This window comes from Nerophis ophidion, linkage group LG01, assembly GCF_033978795.1.
Source record: "Nerophis ophidion isolate RoL-2023_Sa linkage group LG01, RoL_Noph_v1.0, whole genome shotgun sequence".
Lineage (NCBI taxonomy): Eukaryota > Metazoa > Chordata > Actinopteri > Syngnathiformes > Syngnathidae > Nerophis > Nerophis ophidion.
Genome location: NC_084611.1, coordinates 42,352,818 through 42,367,904, shown reverse-complemented (window position 1 = coordinate 42,367,904; position 15,087 = coordinate 42,352,818). Strand labels below are relative to the sequence as shown.

General features: G+C 39.8%; 1 protein-coding gene across 2 annotated transcripts; it reads right to left on the bottom strand.

The window, feature by feature from the left end:
• Window positions 1–191: 191 nt before the first annotated feature.
• On the bottom strand, window positions 192–12,472 carry LOC133569741 (zinc finger protein 674-like). 2 transcript variants are annotated; one of them, XM_061922412.1, is made up of 2 exons: window positions 12,371–12,472; window positions 192–2,155 (listed from the first exon to the last, which is right to left on the bottom strand). In XM_061922412.1, the coding sequence occupies exons 1-2, from the start codon at window positions 12,438–12,440 to the stop codon at window positions 1,344–1,346; spliced, it is 882 nt and encodes a 293-aa protein (XP_061778396.1). In that variant the 5' UTR covers window positions 12,441–12,472; the 3' UTR covers window positions 192–1,343. The 2 variants fall into 2 exon arrangements, with proteins under 2 accessions (XP_061778396.1, XP_061778321.1); XM_061922337.1 differs by having other exon boundaries at window positions 12,148–12,433.
• Between the last annotated feature and the right edge of the window lie 2,615 nt (window positions 12,473–15,087).

The window sequence follows — 15,087 nt, the reverse complement described above, 5'->3', positions numbered from 1 at the left end:
ATTATTATCTTTTCTGTAATTCATGTATCTGTAAATTTTATCATTTTGTTTTCTTGCTGTTTCTTTCTTTTTTGGGTGGGAGGGGGGTGGCATCGTTGGGATATAAACAAAAACGTATTTTGACATTTAGGGCAGACAACAGATGGATGGATGGATGGATGGATGGATGGATGGATGGATGGATGGATAGATAGATAGATAGATAGAACTTTATTGATTCTTTCAGGGAAATTAAAATGTATGTTAACATGATGTAATGGATAGGAGGAATGTCAGATGCTGGATGTCAATAAAAATTTTATGAAAAAAAAAATGTATCAGTTCCAACCATAAGTCACCAACCCTTTCAAAAATATGATATTGTCTTTTAGGAATGGATTTTAAAAAAACTCAGTGGTTAAATCAAATTGCCTGGCCATTTTGAACGCCTGTGATGAGATGGCGACTTGTCCAGGGTGTACACCGCCTTCCACCCGATTGTAGCTGAGATAGGCGCCTGCGCCCCCCGAGACCCTAAAAGGGAATAAGCGGTAGAAAATGGATGGATGGAGGGCGTTTTGAACGCACCCTGGTGGTGTCCGGTGTGTTATACATTGTCCATATAAAATATAAGAACTGAAATTAAACTTAGTATGTGGGCAACAAGTGATTCTGAAAAGGGGTCGCATTTACATTATTGGTAAGTAGAAATGTCCACAGTATGTAATACTTATTTTAAGAAACTGTGGTACTTGTACCACAAGTGGTACACAGGCTCCATAGAAGTACGCCAAATAATCACTTGATTAAAGTACAGTGTTTTATTTTCTTATACCACTTTTATTAAGGTTTTTACAATTATTCGAAACTGTAGTAAATCAAATCTGCATAAAATACCATGTGCAGATGCATTACAATAAATCTGAATAGGGTGCATCACATTATTTCAAAATCAATTCAGACTAAGAGACTAATTAAAGCCTCAGAAATGTTTGTAGTTAATTTCTGACAGCGCATTCAATAAAACATAATATGCGATGCAGCAAACCATCCGCCATTTTATTAAGAAAACAAGCTGGGTAATAACAACAAGATTTAATTTAAAGAGCTGACTTGGAAATGATTAAGAAATCGGGTATCATACAGCGAACCATCAGTTTCGAGGTTGCGTGACACTTAAATGACGTGACAATCTCTTCATCACAAACTGGACAATAAACTGTATATTATCCGTTGTGTGTCCGCATGTGCGCCATCAAATTGTCGTGCAGAGCGAATGTTTTAGTACAATGTAATGTTTTAGTACAAAGTAATGGAGAAAATGTGGTTTCTCCTGCATGTTTGACTTTCGAGAAAATTGTCCATCACAATCTAAAAGCTTTTTCTCTATTGTGCGTCCCCATGTGTGCCATTAAGGTGTCCTGCCGAGAGAACGTTTTGGCACAAAAGGCACATTTGTATGGCTTTTCTCCTGTGTGCGTTCTCACATGCTTGACCGTATTAGACTTCTTAGAGAATCTTTCACCACAATATAAACATGTAAAAGGTTTCTCCCCAGTGTGCGTTCTCATGTGTGCTACCATATTTGACTTTTGAGAGAATCTCAGGCCACAAACTGAACAACGAAAAGGTTTTTCTCCTGTGTGCGTTCTTATGTGTAACGCCACATTTGACTTTTTAGACCGTATTTTGCCACAAACTGTACAACGCCAAGGTTTTCGGCCTCTGTGTGTCAGCATGTGTTCATTCAAATGACTCTTATTGGAAAGGTTTTCATCACAAATTGAGCAGGTAAAATGTTTTTTACCGGTCTTCTTTTCCAGGTATGTAGAGTGTTTGTTATCAGTCTGAATCTTTACATCACCCTCACAATCGGTATCACTGCTCAAAGGTGCTTGGGTGTCGTCTCTGGCCACACCACTGTCTGATAGTGGAGCTAAGACATCTGCTTGTGGTTTCTCTACATGGTGGTCAGTCTTCACAGAGACACCAGTCAGTGACAACTTGACCTCCGTCTGCCCTTGAAGAAACTCGCCTTCCTCAGTGATCCGGTCGACGTCCTCTTCCTCTTCCTCTTTAATGTGGGAGGGCTGTGGATCCCCCAGCTCCAAAATGGAGCTTCTCCCTTGCAGATGAGTTGGACATTCTTCATGACGAGCAATCAGCTGCTGGCCATCTGCAAGAAAAACATAAAAACACAGTTTAAGGTTAATCTCTTGAATTTTCTTGCCCCACCCTCTTGGAAAGTATTTCCAGCATTTTAAGGCCCAGATTTGTCATATTTGGTTCAGGTAAAACAGGCTCTAATCAACTTTGTCAGCATCATTCAAAATGCTGTATGTCACCAGCTCAAATTTCTCGAGCACAGGGGTCGGCAACCCAAAATGTTGAAAGAGCAATATTGGACCAAATATACAAAAAAAAACCTGTCCGAAGCCGCAAAAAATTTAAAGTCTTATATAAGTGTTATAATGAAGGCAACACATGATGGAAGTGTCTATATTAGCTATATTAGCCTACTATCAGAGGATGGCGCAAATCATCGTTGACAGAAATGTTGCATTTTAATTTTTATTCTACACATTTTTGCAACATTGGAAATCATTAGTAAAATGGAGCCTTCTCACAGGATGAGATAACTTCTGTAAAACACTGGCTCAGAATGGCCAAAGTATTAACCACCAGTTTATAAATGAAAAAAGGAATCTCCCTATCCATGCACCAAATAGTGGTGCATGCCCCTGAATTTCAGGCAAATTGGTGCACTTTGAATAGTTCCCGTTACGGACTAAAAGACAATGTTAACAAAGTTATTATTTGCTGTTTGTTGATCTAGATTTATGTTGTCTTCTTTTCATATTGTGAATAAGGATACACTGTTTTGCAGAGGTGTACTTATAACAATTTTATAGAGAAGTAATACTACTTATAGTCGCGGCGGAAATTGTAGGGGGCTGCGAAAAAATGTTTTCTTCTTATTGGCAAGCTGTGTTCTTCTAATGGATTTAATACAATCTTTGCAACCTGGGTAACAATTGCTGTGGTCTGAGACAACATGGCACACACACAACTATCAGATATGCAGCCAATATTACATACGGATAATGTGTCATGAGATGTGCAAATCTAAATGAAATACACAGAGGACATAAATAAAGCATATTAAATGAGCTCAAATATACCTACAAACGAGGCATAATGATGCAATATACTGCAGTGGTTCTCAAATGGGGGTACGCGTACCCCTGGGGGTACTTGAAGGTATGCCAAGGGGTATGTGAGATTTTATTAAAATATTCTAAAAATAGCAACAATTCAAAAATCCTTTAAAAAAAGTATTTCTTGAATAATACTTCAACAAAATATGAATGTAAGTTCATAAACTGTGAAAAGAAATGCAACAATGCAATATTCAGTGTTGACAGCTAGATTTTTTTTGTGGACATGTTCCATAAATATTGATGTTAAAGATTTATTTTTTTGTGAAGAAATGTTTAGAATTAAGTTCATGAATCCAGATGGATCTCTATTACAATCCCCAAAGAGGGCACTTTAAGTTGATTACTTCTATGTGTAGAACTCTTTATTTATAAATGAATCACTTGTTTATTTTTCAACAAGTTTTTAGTTATTTATATATCTTTTTTTCCAAATAGTTCAAGAAAGACCACTACAAATGAGCAATATTTTGCACTTTTATACAATTCAATAAATCAGAAACTGAGGACATAGTGCTGTATTTAACTTCTTTATCTCTTTTTTTCAACCAAAAATGCTTTGGTCTGATTAGGGGTACTTGAATTAAAAAAATGTTCACAGGGGGTATATCACTGAAAAAAGGTTGAGAACCACTGCAATATAGCATGTTAAAGGGGAACATTATAACAATTTCAAAACGGTTAAAAACAATAAAAATCAGTTCCCAGTGGCTTGTTTTATTTTTCGAAGTTTTTTTCAAAATTTTACACCTCCCGGAATATCCCTAAAAAAAGCTTTAAAGTTCTTGATTTTCGCTATTTGCGATGCGACTGTCCATTTCCCTGTGACGTCCTACAGGGCTGCCAATACAAACAACATGGCGGTTACCACAGCACGATATAGCGACATTAGCTTGGATTCAGACTCGGATTTCAGTGGCTTAAGCGATTCAACAGATTACGCATGTATTGAAACAGATGGTCAGAGTATGGAGGCAGATAGCGAAAACGAAATTGAAGAAGAAATTGAAGCTATTGAGCGAATAGCTATTGACGCTATTCGGCCATAGCATGGGTGTACCTAATGAAGTGGCCCATAGCATGGCTGCCTTATTAGCATCGCTGGTAAAATGTGCAGACTAAACGATCAGGACTTTCGCATCTTGTGACACTGGAGCAACTTAAATCCGTCGATTGGTAAGTGTTTGTTTCACATTAAATGTGGGTATCTACTTTCAAATGTACACACAGCTAGCGTAAATAGCACGTTAGCATCGATTAGCATAGCATGTTAGCATCGATTAGCTGGCAGTCATGCCGTGACCAAATATGTCTGATTAGGACATAAGTCAACAACATCAACAAAACTCACCTTTGTGATTTCGTTGACTTAATCGTTGCAAATGCATCTGCAGATTATCCATACATCTCTGTGCCATGTCTGTCTTAGCATCGCCGGTCAAATGTGCAGACACTCTGGCAAAATCAATGGGGGTCTGGCGGCAGATTTCTTGCCAGTGGTGCAACTTCAATCCCTCCCTGCTAGTGTTGTTACACCCTTCGACAACACACCGACGAGGCATGATGTCTCCAAGGTTCCAAAAAATAGTCGAAAAAACGGAAAATAACAGAGCTGAGATCCGGTGTTTGTAATGTGAAAATGAAAATGGTGGGTGTATTACCTCGGTGACGTCAGGTTCTGACGCCATCGCTAAAGACCTATAAACAGAAAGCCGTTTCATTTGCCAAAATTCACCCATTTAGTGTTCGGAAATCGGTTAAAAAAATACATGGTGTTTTTTCTGCAACATCAAGGTATATATTGACGCTTGCATAGGTTTGGTGATAATGTTCCCCTTTAACATCAATTTGCTTGCAGTCATGAATCGACCAAATATGCCTGTTAAGCACGCCAGCAAATCAATAGAATCAACAAAGCTCACCTTTGTGCATTCACGCACAGCACGGAACAAAATGAAACAAAAGAGTGGCATAAAACACGTCTTTCTGTGGCAGCATCGGAGAAAGTTGTAGATTCAAACAAACTACGATGAGTTTAAGGATCGCTGAAATTAGTAGGACAAAACGGTGCTAACCAAATACTCTCATCAGCGAAGCATGTATAACATAAAGAGTGGGATTTCTAACAATTCGGAAGATTTGTGTCATGTTTGTTCTCCTACAGAAAATATATCAAACAAAAAAATATATATTTTTTCTTCATCTTTTTCCATTTTCACACATCTCTGATAAAGGTCCAGGGAGCCACTAGGGCGGCGCTAAAGAGCCAAATGTAAATCTAGAGCCGCAGGTTGCTGACCCCCGGTCTAGCACATGTTACCATTAGCGTTTTAAGAGACATTCTTAACAAAATATATGTCTATATTTGTCACAATTAGAAGTTGTGGTTTCACTATATAGCACATGTTTATGACAGTGTTGGTGTTGTTTATACAGCCACCCTTAGTGTGACATGTATGGCTGTTGACCAAGTACGCATTCATTCACTTGTATAATAGTGTTCAAAATTAAACTGAGCGTGTGACAGCTCTTCTTGACATCTTCAACCAAAGACAATTGTTGTCCCGTCAACGCTACTGTATTTAGACCCCTTTAAACCTGTCTGCTAAAATAAAAAAGAAGTTCAATTTATTTCTCGTTACTGTACACTCAACACAGTGACGTGCTGTCAGGGGAGGCAAGTGAGGCAGTGCCTCACCTGCCATCAGGTGGCTTAACCATGAGATGTTCCAAAACAAAGTTATAAAATAAAATAAGTTTTAATATTTCTCTTTTGGTTTATGCTTTCTATGTGATTTTGGTGTGGTTCCTGTATATTTTGGTAATTTTCACGGTCAAAATCGCAGAAATTCCATGTTTCCTGATCAAAACAACGCAGCATACGAGAAGTGAGGCAGACGCAGGCGGTGCCTCCACGGCTACACACAGTGTGTATTGGGCGTGCGAGGGGGCGCATGCTTGTTGCCACAGGGAAAAGGCAGGCCATGAGGCAGCATGTACCTCTGCCTTAAGGTAGGGGGCGATATATTGTCAATTTGCAGTTTAATGCCTCAGCAATACTCTGACTCGCCATACTGGGAGAAGTGGGGGCGCTTAAGCTAGCAGACACAGGTCTCTCCAGCAGAAGCCAGCCTTTTTTCTTTTCTTTTTTTTTTAACTGTATTTCTAACAAACATGGCATTTTTATTAGAGCGAGCCAGCGTTTGTGGGTGTTTTTTGTAAGATGCAAAAATATTGTTTAATTTTTTTTAAATGAAATGAAATTAAATGAATGTGTCTGCCAAAATGGAGGTATATATACTGAAATACTTCTCTAAACTAGACTTAAGGACAAAATAAATGTGGTCATACAAAGTATGTTTTCATGGAGGTTAGCTATTCCTGCTTCAGATCCAAATGCAGAAAGGTAATATACACTCACAATACTTGATTTATTTTGTTAAAAGCAAATGGGACCAACAAGTATTTAATAACAACTTTATTAAATACTTTTTTGAACCACTTATATCATAATATCATTATAAAAACGTTTTTATGAAAGCGAATAACTCCCTTTTTTCCTGTAACTCTAATGTGCAACCTAAATCAACAAGTACTAGAGCTGCACATATGAATTTAAAGGCCTACTGAAACCCACTACTACTGACCACACAGTCTGATAGTTTATACATCAATGATGAAATATTAACATTGCAACACATGCCAATACGTTTCTTGTTGAAAACGTCACGGAATGATGACGCGTAAGATGACGCATGCGAGTGACGTCTCGAGTTGGAGGGGACATATTAGCGCAGCACCACTAGAGGCTAAAAGTCGTCTCTTCTCATCGCACAATTACACAGTATTTGGGACATCTGTGTTGCTGAATCTTTTGAAATTTGTTCAATTAATAATGGAGAAGTCAAAGTAGAAAGATGGAGGTGAGAAGCTTTAGCTTTTAGCCACACAAACACACGGTGTTTCCTTTTTTAAAATTCCCGGAGGTGAAGCTTTACTATGGATCAGAGCGGTCAAGCAAACATGGATCCCGACCACTTGTCAACCGGCAGGTTTCTGTGAGAAAATTGTGGTAAAAAGTAGCCTCTTACCGGAGATCAGAGGAACTTCTGTTGTGCTGCTGTTGCCGTAACTAATTCCCTCAGAGACTGGCGTCAAGACACCCGTGGACACACCCCTCCGACTATCAGGTACTATATAATCTCACTAAAACACTAGCAACACAATAGAAAGATAAGGGATTTCCCAGAATTATCCTAGTAAATGTGTATAAAAACATCTGAATCTCTCCCAATGCAATCGTTTTTTTTTTTAAACTATTTATTTTTTTCTAGTCCTTCGCTATCAATATCCTCAGCCACAAATCTTTCATCCCCGCACAAATAATGGGGAAATTGTCATTTTCTCGGTCCGAATAGCTGTTTTTGTTGGAGGCTCCCATTATAAACAATGTGAAGATGTGAGGAGCCCTCACACGGGTGACGTCATCGTCTGCGACTTCCGGTAAAGGCAAGGCTTTTTTATTGGCGACCAAAAGTTGCAAACTTTATCGTCGATGTTCTCTACTAAATCCTTTCAGTGAAAATATGGCAATATCGCAAAATGATCAAGTATGACACATAGAATGGACCTGCTATCCCCATTTAAATAAGAAAATCTCATTTCAGTAGGCCTTTAATTAAAAAAAAAAAAAAAGAAGAAAAAAAGTATGCATGCCTCACCTGGTGTTTAGTTCACTGCACGTCACTGACTCAACACCATACCTTAATGTAGACATGTTTAAATGTATATTAAAAATATATAAACTAAGGAACCACATTTACATCAGTATTCAGACCCATCCGTTCATTTTTCTATCGCTTGTCCAGACCCTTTGCTCCATAATTTGTTGACGCATTTTTGGCAGCGATTACAGCCTCAAGTAGGGCTGGGCGATATATGGAATACACTGGATATATGGTGGGTTTGTCTCTGTGCGATATAGAAATGGACAATATGGTGATATTGGAGTATACGTTCTCACGCAGTTGCTTTTAGCTGCTGGCATTACACTACAGACTCTTCCCACTTTTTCTTGTCTCTCCTTCTTACAGAAACAATGTCATACGCTCTTGCGGAGCACAGAGGTAGCGGCATGGGTAACGTTAGCTGTGATGCTAGCGGGGCGGTGTGAGTGGTAATACGAGAGAAAGAAGGTGCGAATCTGGTAACAAATGAAGGAAGAATATTTAATTTCCAAGAAAAACAGCAGGGGGTTCATCGGCTGGCGGTGGTTTGGCTTCAAGCGGGAAGATGCTGAACAGGCAACCGTAGTATGTCAATGTGGAGGGAGATGTGGCCAGCACGCCTGCAGGAGCAAAGGTCACCGCCTCTGTCTATGGTGCTAAGGACGAGCACCATCGGATAGGGGCGGGGCATGGGCTGAGGTTGAGACACAGCTGGCAGGTGATTAGATTTCACAGATGGTACGTGTTTATTTAATCATCTGTTGTCTTTAACATTGACTGAAAAGTCAAGTTCTGTGTAAAAAAGACTTGGATAAAATCTATGTGCATTAAAAACTTTGTTCAACTTTGCACGCCTTGCTCCTGTGAAGTGTCCGTCAGTGGGACCGCTAGGAAGCGACTTCCACAGTCAGGTATACGGCAAAAGCGTTGCTACAAAAGGTAGCATTACTGCTAATTTGTAGCATCATTTGAAAAGTCACCCGCTAGAGAATGAAGAGTGCTTGAAACTCCGCATGTCAACATCTCTTTTCGGTGCCACACCCACAAAACGCCGAAGCAACCTTTTCCACGTCAACACTGTATGAAAAAAATAGTCAACAACAGAAGGAGATAACGTGAAGTAAAGTGATTTATATAGCGCTTTTCTCTAGTGACTCAAAGCGCTTTACATAGTGAAACCCAATATCCAAGTTATATTTAAACCAGTGTGGGTGCCACTAGGAGCAGGTGGGTAAAGTGTCTGGCCCAAGGACACAACGGCAGCGACTAGGATGGCGGAAGCAGGGATCGAACCTTGAACCCTCAAGTTGCTGGCACGGGCGCTCCACCAACCGAGCTATACTGTCCGAAAGAACCTACCACATAGCGAAGGACATACACTATTTGATTTCCTATTACGCAGCTCATTTTTATTTGACAGTTACTGAAATATCGTGTGTGACATCATGCACAAAAGTGCATTTTTTTTGTTTTAAACTATTGTAGTGGCGTTCTGTACAAAAAGCGACTTTAATTTAGTGTTGTTTTGACATGTCATCTTAGTGACATCATGCACAAAAGTGCAGTCATAGGTTGTTTTAAAAGGTCTCTGACAATCTTGCTCTTTCTGTTTTGGAAATGATATGAATTTTTGTGCCACTGTGCAATAACTGTTTAATAAATACGCTTTTGGTCAATTGACTTAGTTGTAGGGGTGTAAGGGTACGTGTATTTGTATTGAACCGTTTCGATACAGGGGTTTCGGTTCAGTTCGGAGGTGTACTGAACGACACGGACATATTAAGTAGCGCACCGCACGTTGTGTAAACAATGCACACTGAGGCACCATGAATTGATTTACTTAAACAAGTTGAAAAACTTATTCGGGTGTTACCATTTAGTGGTCAATTGTACGGAATATGTACTGTACTGTCCAATCTACTAATGAAAGTTTAAATCAATCAAAAAAACAACACACGGCATGCTAGCAACAACTGGGCTATGACAGACTGACCACACCTCCTCTTTTCACCAGATATGTCCTCTTTGCGGAGCTGTCCAGGTGGAGTTTCCTAAATGCCTCGAATGTCCGGCATTTTAAGTTAGGGTTGCGTGTATTTTCAATGTACGTTCAGGGTTAAGAAGGGGTTAAAACAAAAAAAAAAGTGGTGCATGCAGCAACATTCATGAGGGAGGGGCAGAGACAGAGAGAGCGAGAGAGTTATGATAAACGCCCATGCGTCGCCAGGCTCTGCTTTTTACCCATAGAGTCATCAGATTTTATTTTTTATTATCTATAGCAGGGGTGTCAAAAGTGTGCCGCAGAGGCCATTTGCAGCCCACAGCTGATGTTTTAAAGGCCCACGGCACATTCTAAAAATACTATTATAATAACAAAAACATAAACAAAAGTGAAATAAAAAAGCTTGAAGGCTAAATGTAATTTAGAAAAAGTTGCAATGTTGACTAATAAAACAAAGCTGTTTTTTTCTTTCAAACTGTCATTGCTCAAAACATAATATTATTATGAATTATTGACCTAAGGTTCCGCTTACTTCACATCAAATATTCCACTAGGAAAAATATTTTCGGTGGAAGATTTAGCAAATTTGTTGAATAAATAATCAAAACATTTATATTTTGTTGTTTTCTTACAGTACCGAAAATGAACCCAACCGTGACCTCTGAACCGAGGTAAGAACCGAACCGAAATTTTTGTGTACCGTTACACCCCTACTTTGTGATTTCCCTCTCTGCGTAAAAGTTTAAAAGTAGCATATATTAATGCAGTATGAAGAAGAATATTTGAATGTAGACACATAGAATCATCATACCGCTGTGATTATATGCATCAAGTGTTCATTCAAGGCTACAGCAAAATATCCAGATATACATGGTGTATCGTGACATGGCCTTAAAATATTGAGATATTAATAAAAAGCCATATCGCCCAGCCCTAGCCTCAAGTCTTTTGGAATACGATGCCATAAGCCAGGGGTGGGCATTACGTCGATCGCGATCGACTGGTCGATCTCGGAGGGTGTGTCAGTCGATCTCAAGCCAGGCATTAAAAAATATACATAAAAATTAGCAATCATCAATCATACCAAGACTTCACTTTTATCAGTTGTTTGACATTCTCGGCACCCGAGGATCTTGTGAGATGACGCTGGCTGCTGCGAGCTCATATTTAAGAAAAAAATCACTAACAGGGCGGACGCAGAGAAACACATTTTATTTCTAGAGACTCCCTACCTACTGTCAAAACTTTAAAGACCGACTGCACAGTTCCTGTCTTCACCATAAAAGACCTGTTTCATTCTGCCTGTGCTAACAAAATAAGAGTCTCAGAAAGCTAGCGTGCACAAGCTAGCAAGCTACGGAGTTTGATGCCAATGTATTTCTCCCCCGCCCTCAGCGACCGCTTTCTCACTTGCTTGCCCACCCGCACACTCACTGACGTCACTCACCTGCTGCCAGACATTAAAGGGCCACACACATATGCTACTCTCATAAAAAAGTGTTTAAAAACGAGTATGCAAGTTGGACAAATGAGATGCCAAATCCAACCACTTTCATGTGGTATTGGACAGAAAGGAGGACTTTTTTTTTTCCTCCATTTGAAAATGCGGACGTTATCAGCACCACTGACTAATTCCATCCATCCATTTTCTACCGCTTATTCCCTTTGTGGGGTCGCGGGGGGCGCTGGCGCCTATCTCAGCTACAATCGGGCGGAAGGCGGGGTACACCCTGGACAAGTCGCCACCTCATCGCAGGGCCAACACAGATAGACAGACAACATTCCCACTCACATTCACACACTAGGGCCAATTTAGTGTTGCCAATCAACCTATCCCCAGGTGCATGTCTTTGGAGGTGGGAGGAAGCCGGAGTACCCGGAGGGAACCCACGCATTCCAATCAATGCAAGTCATCAGAGTCAAATACACCAACTTATATTCGTGTCTTCATGAAAGAAAGGAATCTATGTGTGTTAAACATGCTTGTATTATCATTAAACACCATTAACTTGTTAACAAAAATGTCTCTTTCATAAATAAATAAATATAAATTATAAATAGGAATGAGGTATATCTCCTCGACTTGGTCAATTGAAAAGTAGCTCACCTGCAGAAAAAGTGTGAGCGCCCCTGCCATAAGCTATCTTCGGGCAGTTTCAAACATTCCTCTTTGCAGCCCCCTCAAGCTCCATCAGGTTGTATGGAAGTATAGTAAACCTACCATTAACGTGCAGCACAATGTGAGTCTTGCTAACAGCTTCTAGTTGTTGTCGATGTCGCTTCTCCTCCTCTCTTGTTCGAGAAAGTTCCTTTTCGTACAATGCTATCGTTTTCTCAAACAGCGCGAATATTTCATCGGCTGCCGCCATCATTCGCTCATTCACCAACTCTTTCAACATTTTTAATGTTACCTTTGAGCTCCACGCAAAGCTTTGCTAATTTACCCTTGACGTCTTCCACGTGTAACTTCCGCCTTTTTCTTCTACGGCGGATTTTCGCCAGCTCAGCATCCATGACGTCAAACTGCTGTCACCGGGCGGCGGTACTCCAGAATTTTATATTTATATATATATATATATATATATATATATATATATATATATATATATATATATATATATATATATATATATATATATATATAAATATATATATACATATATTATATATATATAAATAAATATATATATATATATATATATATATATATATATATATATATATATATATATATATATATATATATATATATATATATATATATATATATATATATATATATATATATATATTAGAGGTGTGGGAAAAAAATCGATTATTATTATAATTACTATTATTATTTTTTAATCAATCCAACAAACCACTACACAGCAATACCATAACAATGCAATTCAATTCCAAAACCAAACCTGACCCAGCAACACCGCAATAAACAGAGCACTTGAGAGGAGACACAAACACGACACAGAACAAACCAAAAGTATTGAAACAAAAATTAATATCATCAACAACAGTATCAATATTAGTTATAATTTCAGCATAGCAGTGATTAAAAATCCCTCGACATTATCATTAGACATTTATAAAAATAAAAAAAAAGGGTCACAGTGGCTTACACTTGCATCGCATCTCATAAGCTTGACAACACACTGTGTCCAATGTTTTCACAAAGATAAAATAAGTCATATTTTTTTCTGATTGCAATGTACATTATTGCAATCAGTTGATAACATTGTCCTTTACAATTATAAAAGCTTTTTACAAAAATCTACTACTCTGCTTGCATGTCAGCAGACTGGGGTAGATCCTGCTGAAATCCTATGTATTGAATGAATACAGAATCCTTTTAAATCGGGAAAAAAAAAAGTTTTTGAATCGAGAATCGAATCGAAAATAATCGATATATTATCAAATCGTGACCCCAAGAATCGATATTGAATCGAATCGTGGGAACCCAAAGATTCACAGCCCTAATATATATATATATATATATATATATATATAAACCAAATAACCGCCCATGTCCTAATAGCCGCCCGGGGTCTGAGCCCATTTTGTGAATTAAACGCCTCTTCCTAATAATAGCCCATGTCCAAATAGCCGCTCATGGGCTGTTATTTGCGTCATTTAGATTAAAATCATATTGAGTTCATTAAGCCCAATTTATAAGCTAAAAGAAAAAGCAAAGGTGCAATAATTCTGGTAATTACGGTAACGTGGGGATTCTGGGTAATCAACGTATTGCAATGGGTCACCGCATATAGCGTAACACACACTCAACGACAACAACAAACAGACGAGAAGTTTCAACATGGCAAGCAACAGTAGCAGTGAGTTGAATGAACAGGATAGCGGTACACAACAACTGATGGACAGGAATACTTTAAGGGGGAAGAAGAACAGAAAGTTTAAAGTTCAAGCTAGCGGTTGTGAAGTATGCGGAGAAGAATTTTGTTTTGACAGCGGCCAGGCAGTTTAACATTGACCCAAAACGTGTACGCGAATGGAAACAAAAAAAGGAAAACTACTATCTCAGTCGGCAATCAATGGAAAACGGGCTCGCCTATCTGGCGGAGGTAGGAAGAAAGTGAGCGGCAAGCTTGATGCTAATTTGTGTCAGTGGATACATCACCTTCGTGGACTGAACCACCGTGTGTCCCGCAAAATGGTCCGCAATAAGGCCAAGGAGTTGTATGCCACCGCGAGTGACACGAGAGACACCGGGGTGGTGTTTGCTGCAACGAGTGGCTGGCTTAATCGTTTCTTGCGTGGGAACAACTTTACCCCTCAGCAGGAGAACTGTTGCACAGGACGCTACCGTCGAGAAGATTGTCAACTTCCTCGTTTTCTCTACTAAACAGATAGAGGCCAAGAAAATCCAGCCCAAGAATATCATCGCCATAGATGAAACAGCCGTCTGGTTTGACATGGTTGGTTTTAGTACGGTCAATGAGAGGGGCGCCCACTCCATCTGCCTCAAACCCACTGGCCACGAGAAGGCACGCATCACGGTGGCTCTTGCAGCCAAAGCAGACGGGACAAAGCTTTAGCCTTACATTGTGTTTAAAGGTGTTGTCCGTGATGTAAAGGCTATGCAGAGCATTCCCTGGGTGATCATAGCTTCCTCCAATAATGGCTGGTTTGATGATGACCTGACAAAGGATTGGCTCCAGAGGGCAGTGGGGAAATTTCACTTCGGACCGAGGCTACTTGCATGGGACTCGTACCAATGCCATACCAGAGAGGCCACGAAGGCAGAGCTCAAAAGGGGCTACAACCTTACAATGGCTGTTATATCTGGAGGTTGCACAAAGTACCTGCAGGCCCCCAATGTTGTGTGGAATGGCCCTCTCAAAGCGCAGCTCCATGACTACTATGATAACTGGATGGCTGGTGATAAAGACAAGACCTACACCAAGTCAGGGAACCTGAGAGCCCCTTCCCGCCGCCTCTTGGTCGACTGGGCCCTGGGAGCCTGGGACGCTCTGGATCGGGACACTCTGATCAACTCATTCAAGGTAGGCTAGCTTGCTGTGTGTATGTGTGTGTGCGCATGTGTTGCAAACAGTAGCCATAGCTGATTGTTGCTTTCTGGTATCCGACAAGGTGTGTGGGCGGTGGCAGCTGATGGGAATGAGGACCAGCTCATTTACTGCCTCAA

Excerpts from the sequence above, each read along its gene's own strand:
- LOC133569741 (XM_061922337.1), bottom strand. The coding sequence starts at position 12,325 with ATGTTGAAAGAGTTGGTGAATGAGCGAATGATGGCGGCAGCCGATGAA. Across the intron at positions 2,156-12,147 it reads CATTGTGCTGCACGTTAATG|ATGGCCAGCAGCTGATTGCT; the intron begins GTAGGTTTACTA and ends TTTTTCTTGCAG.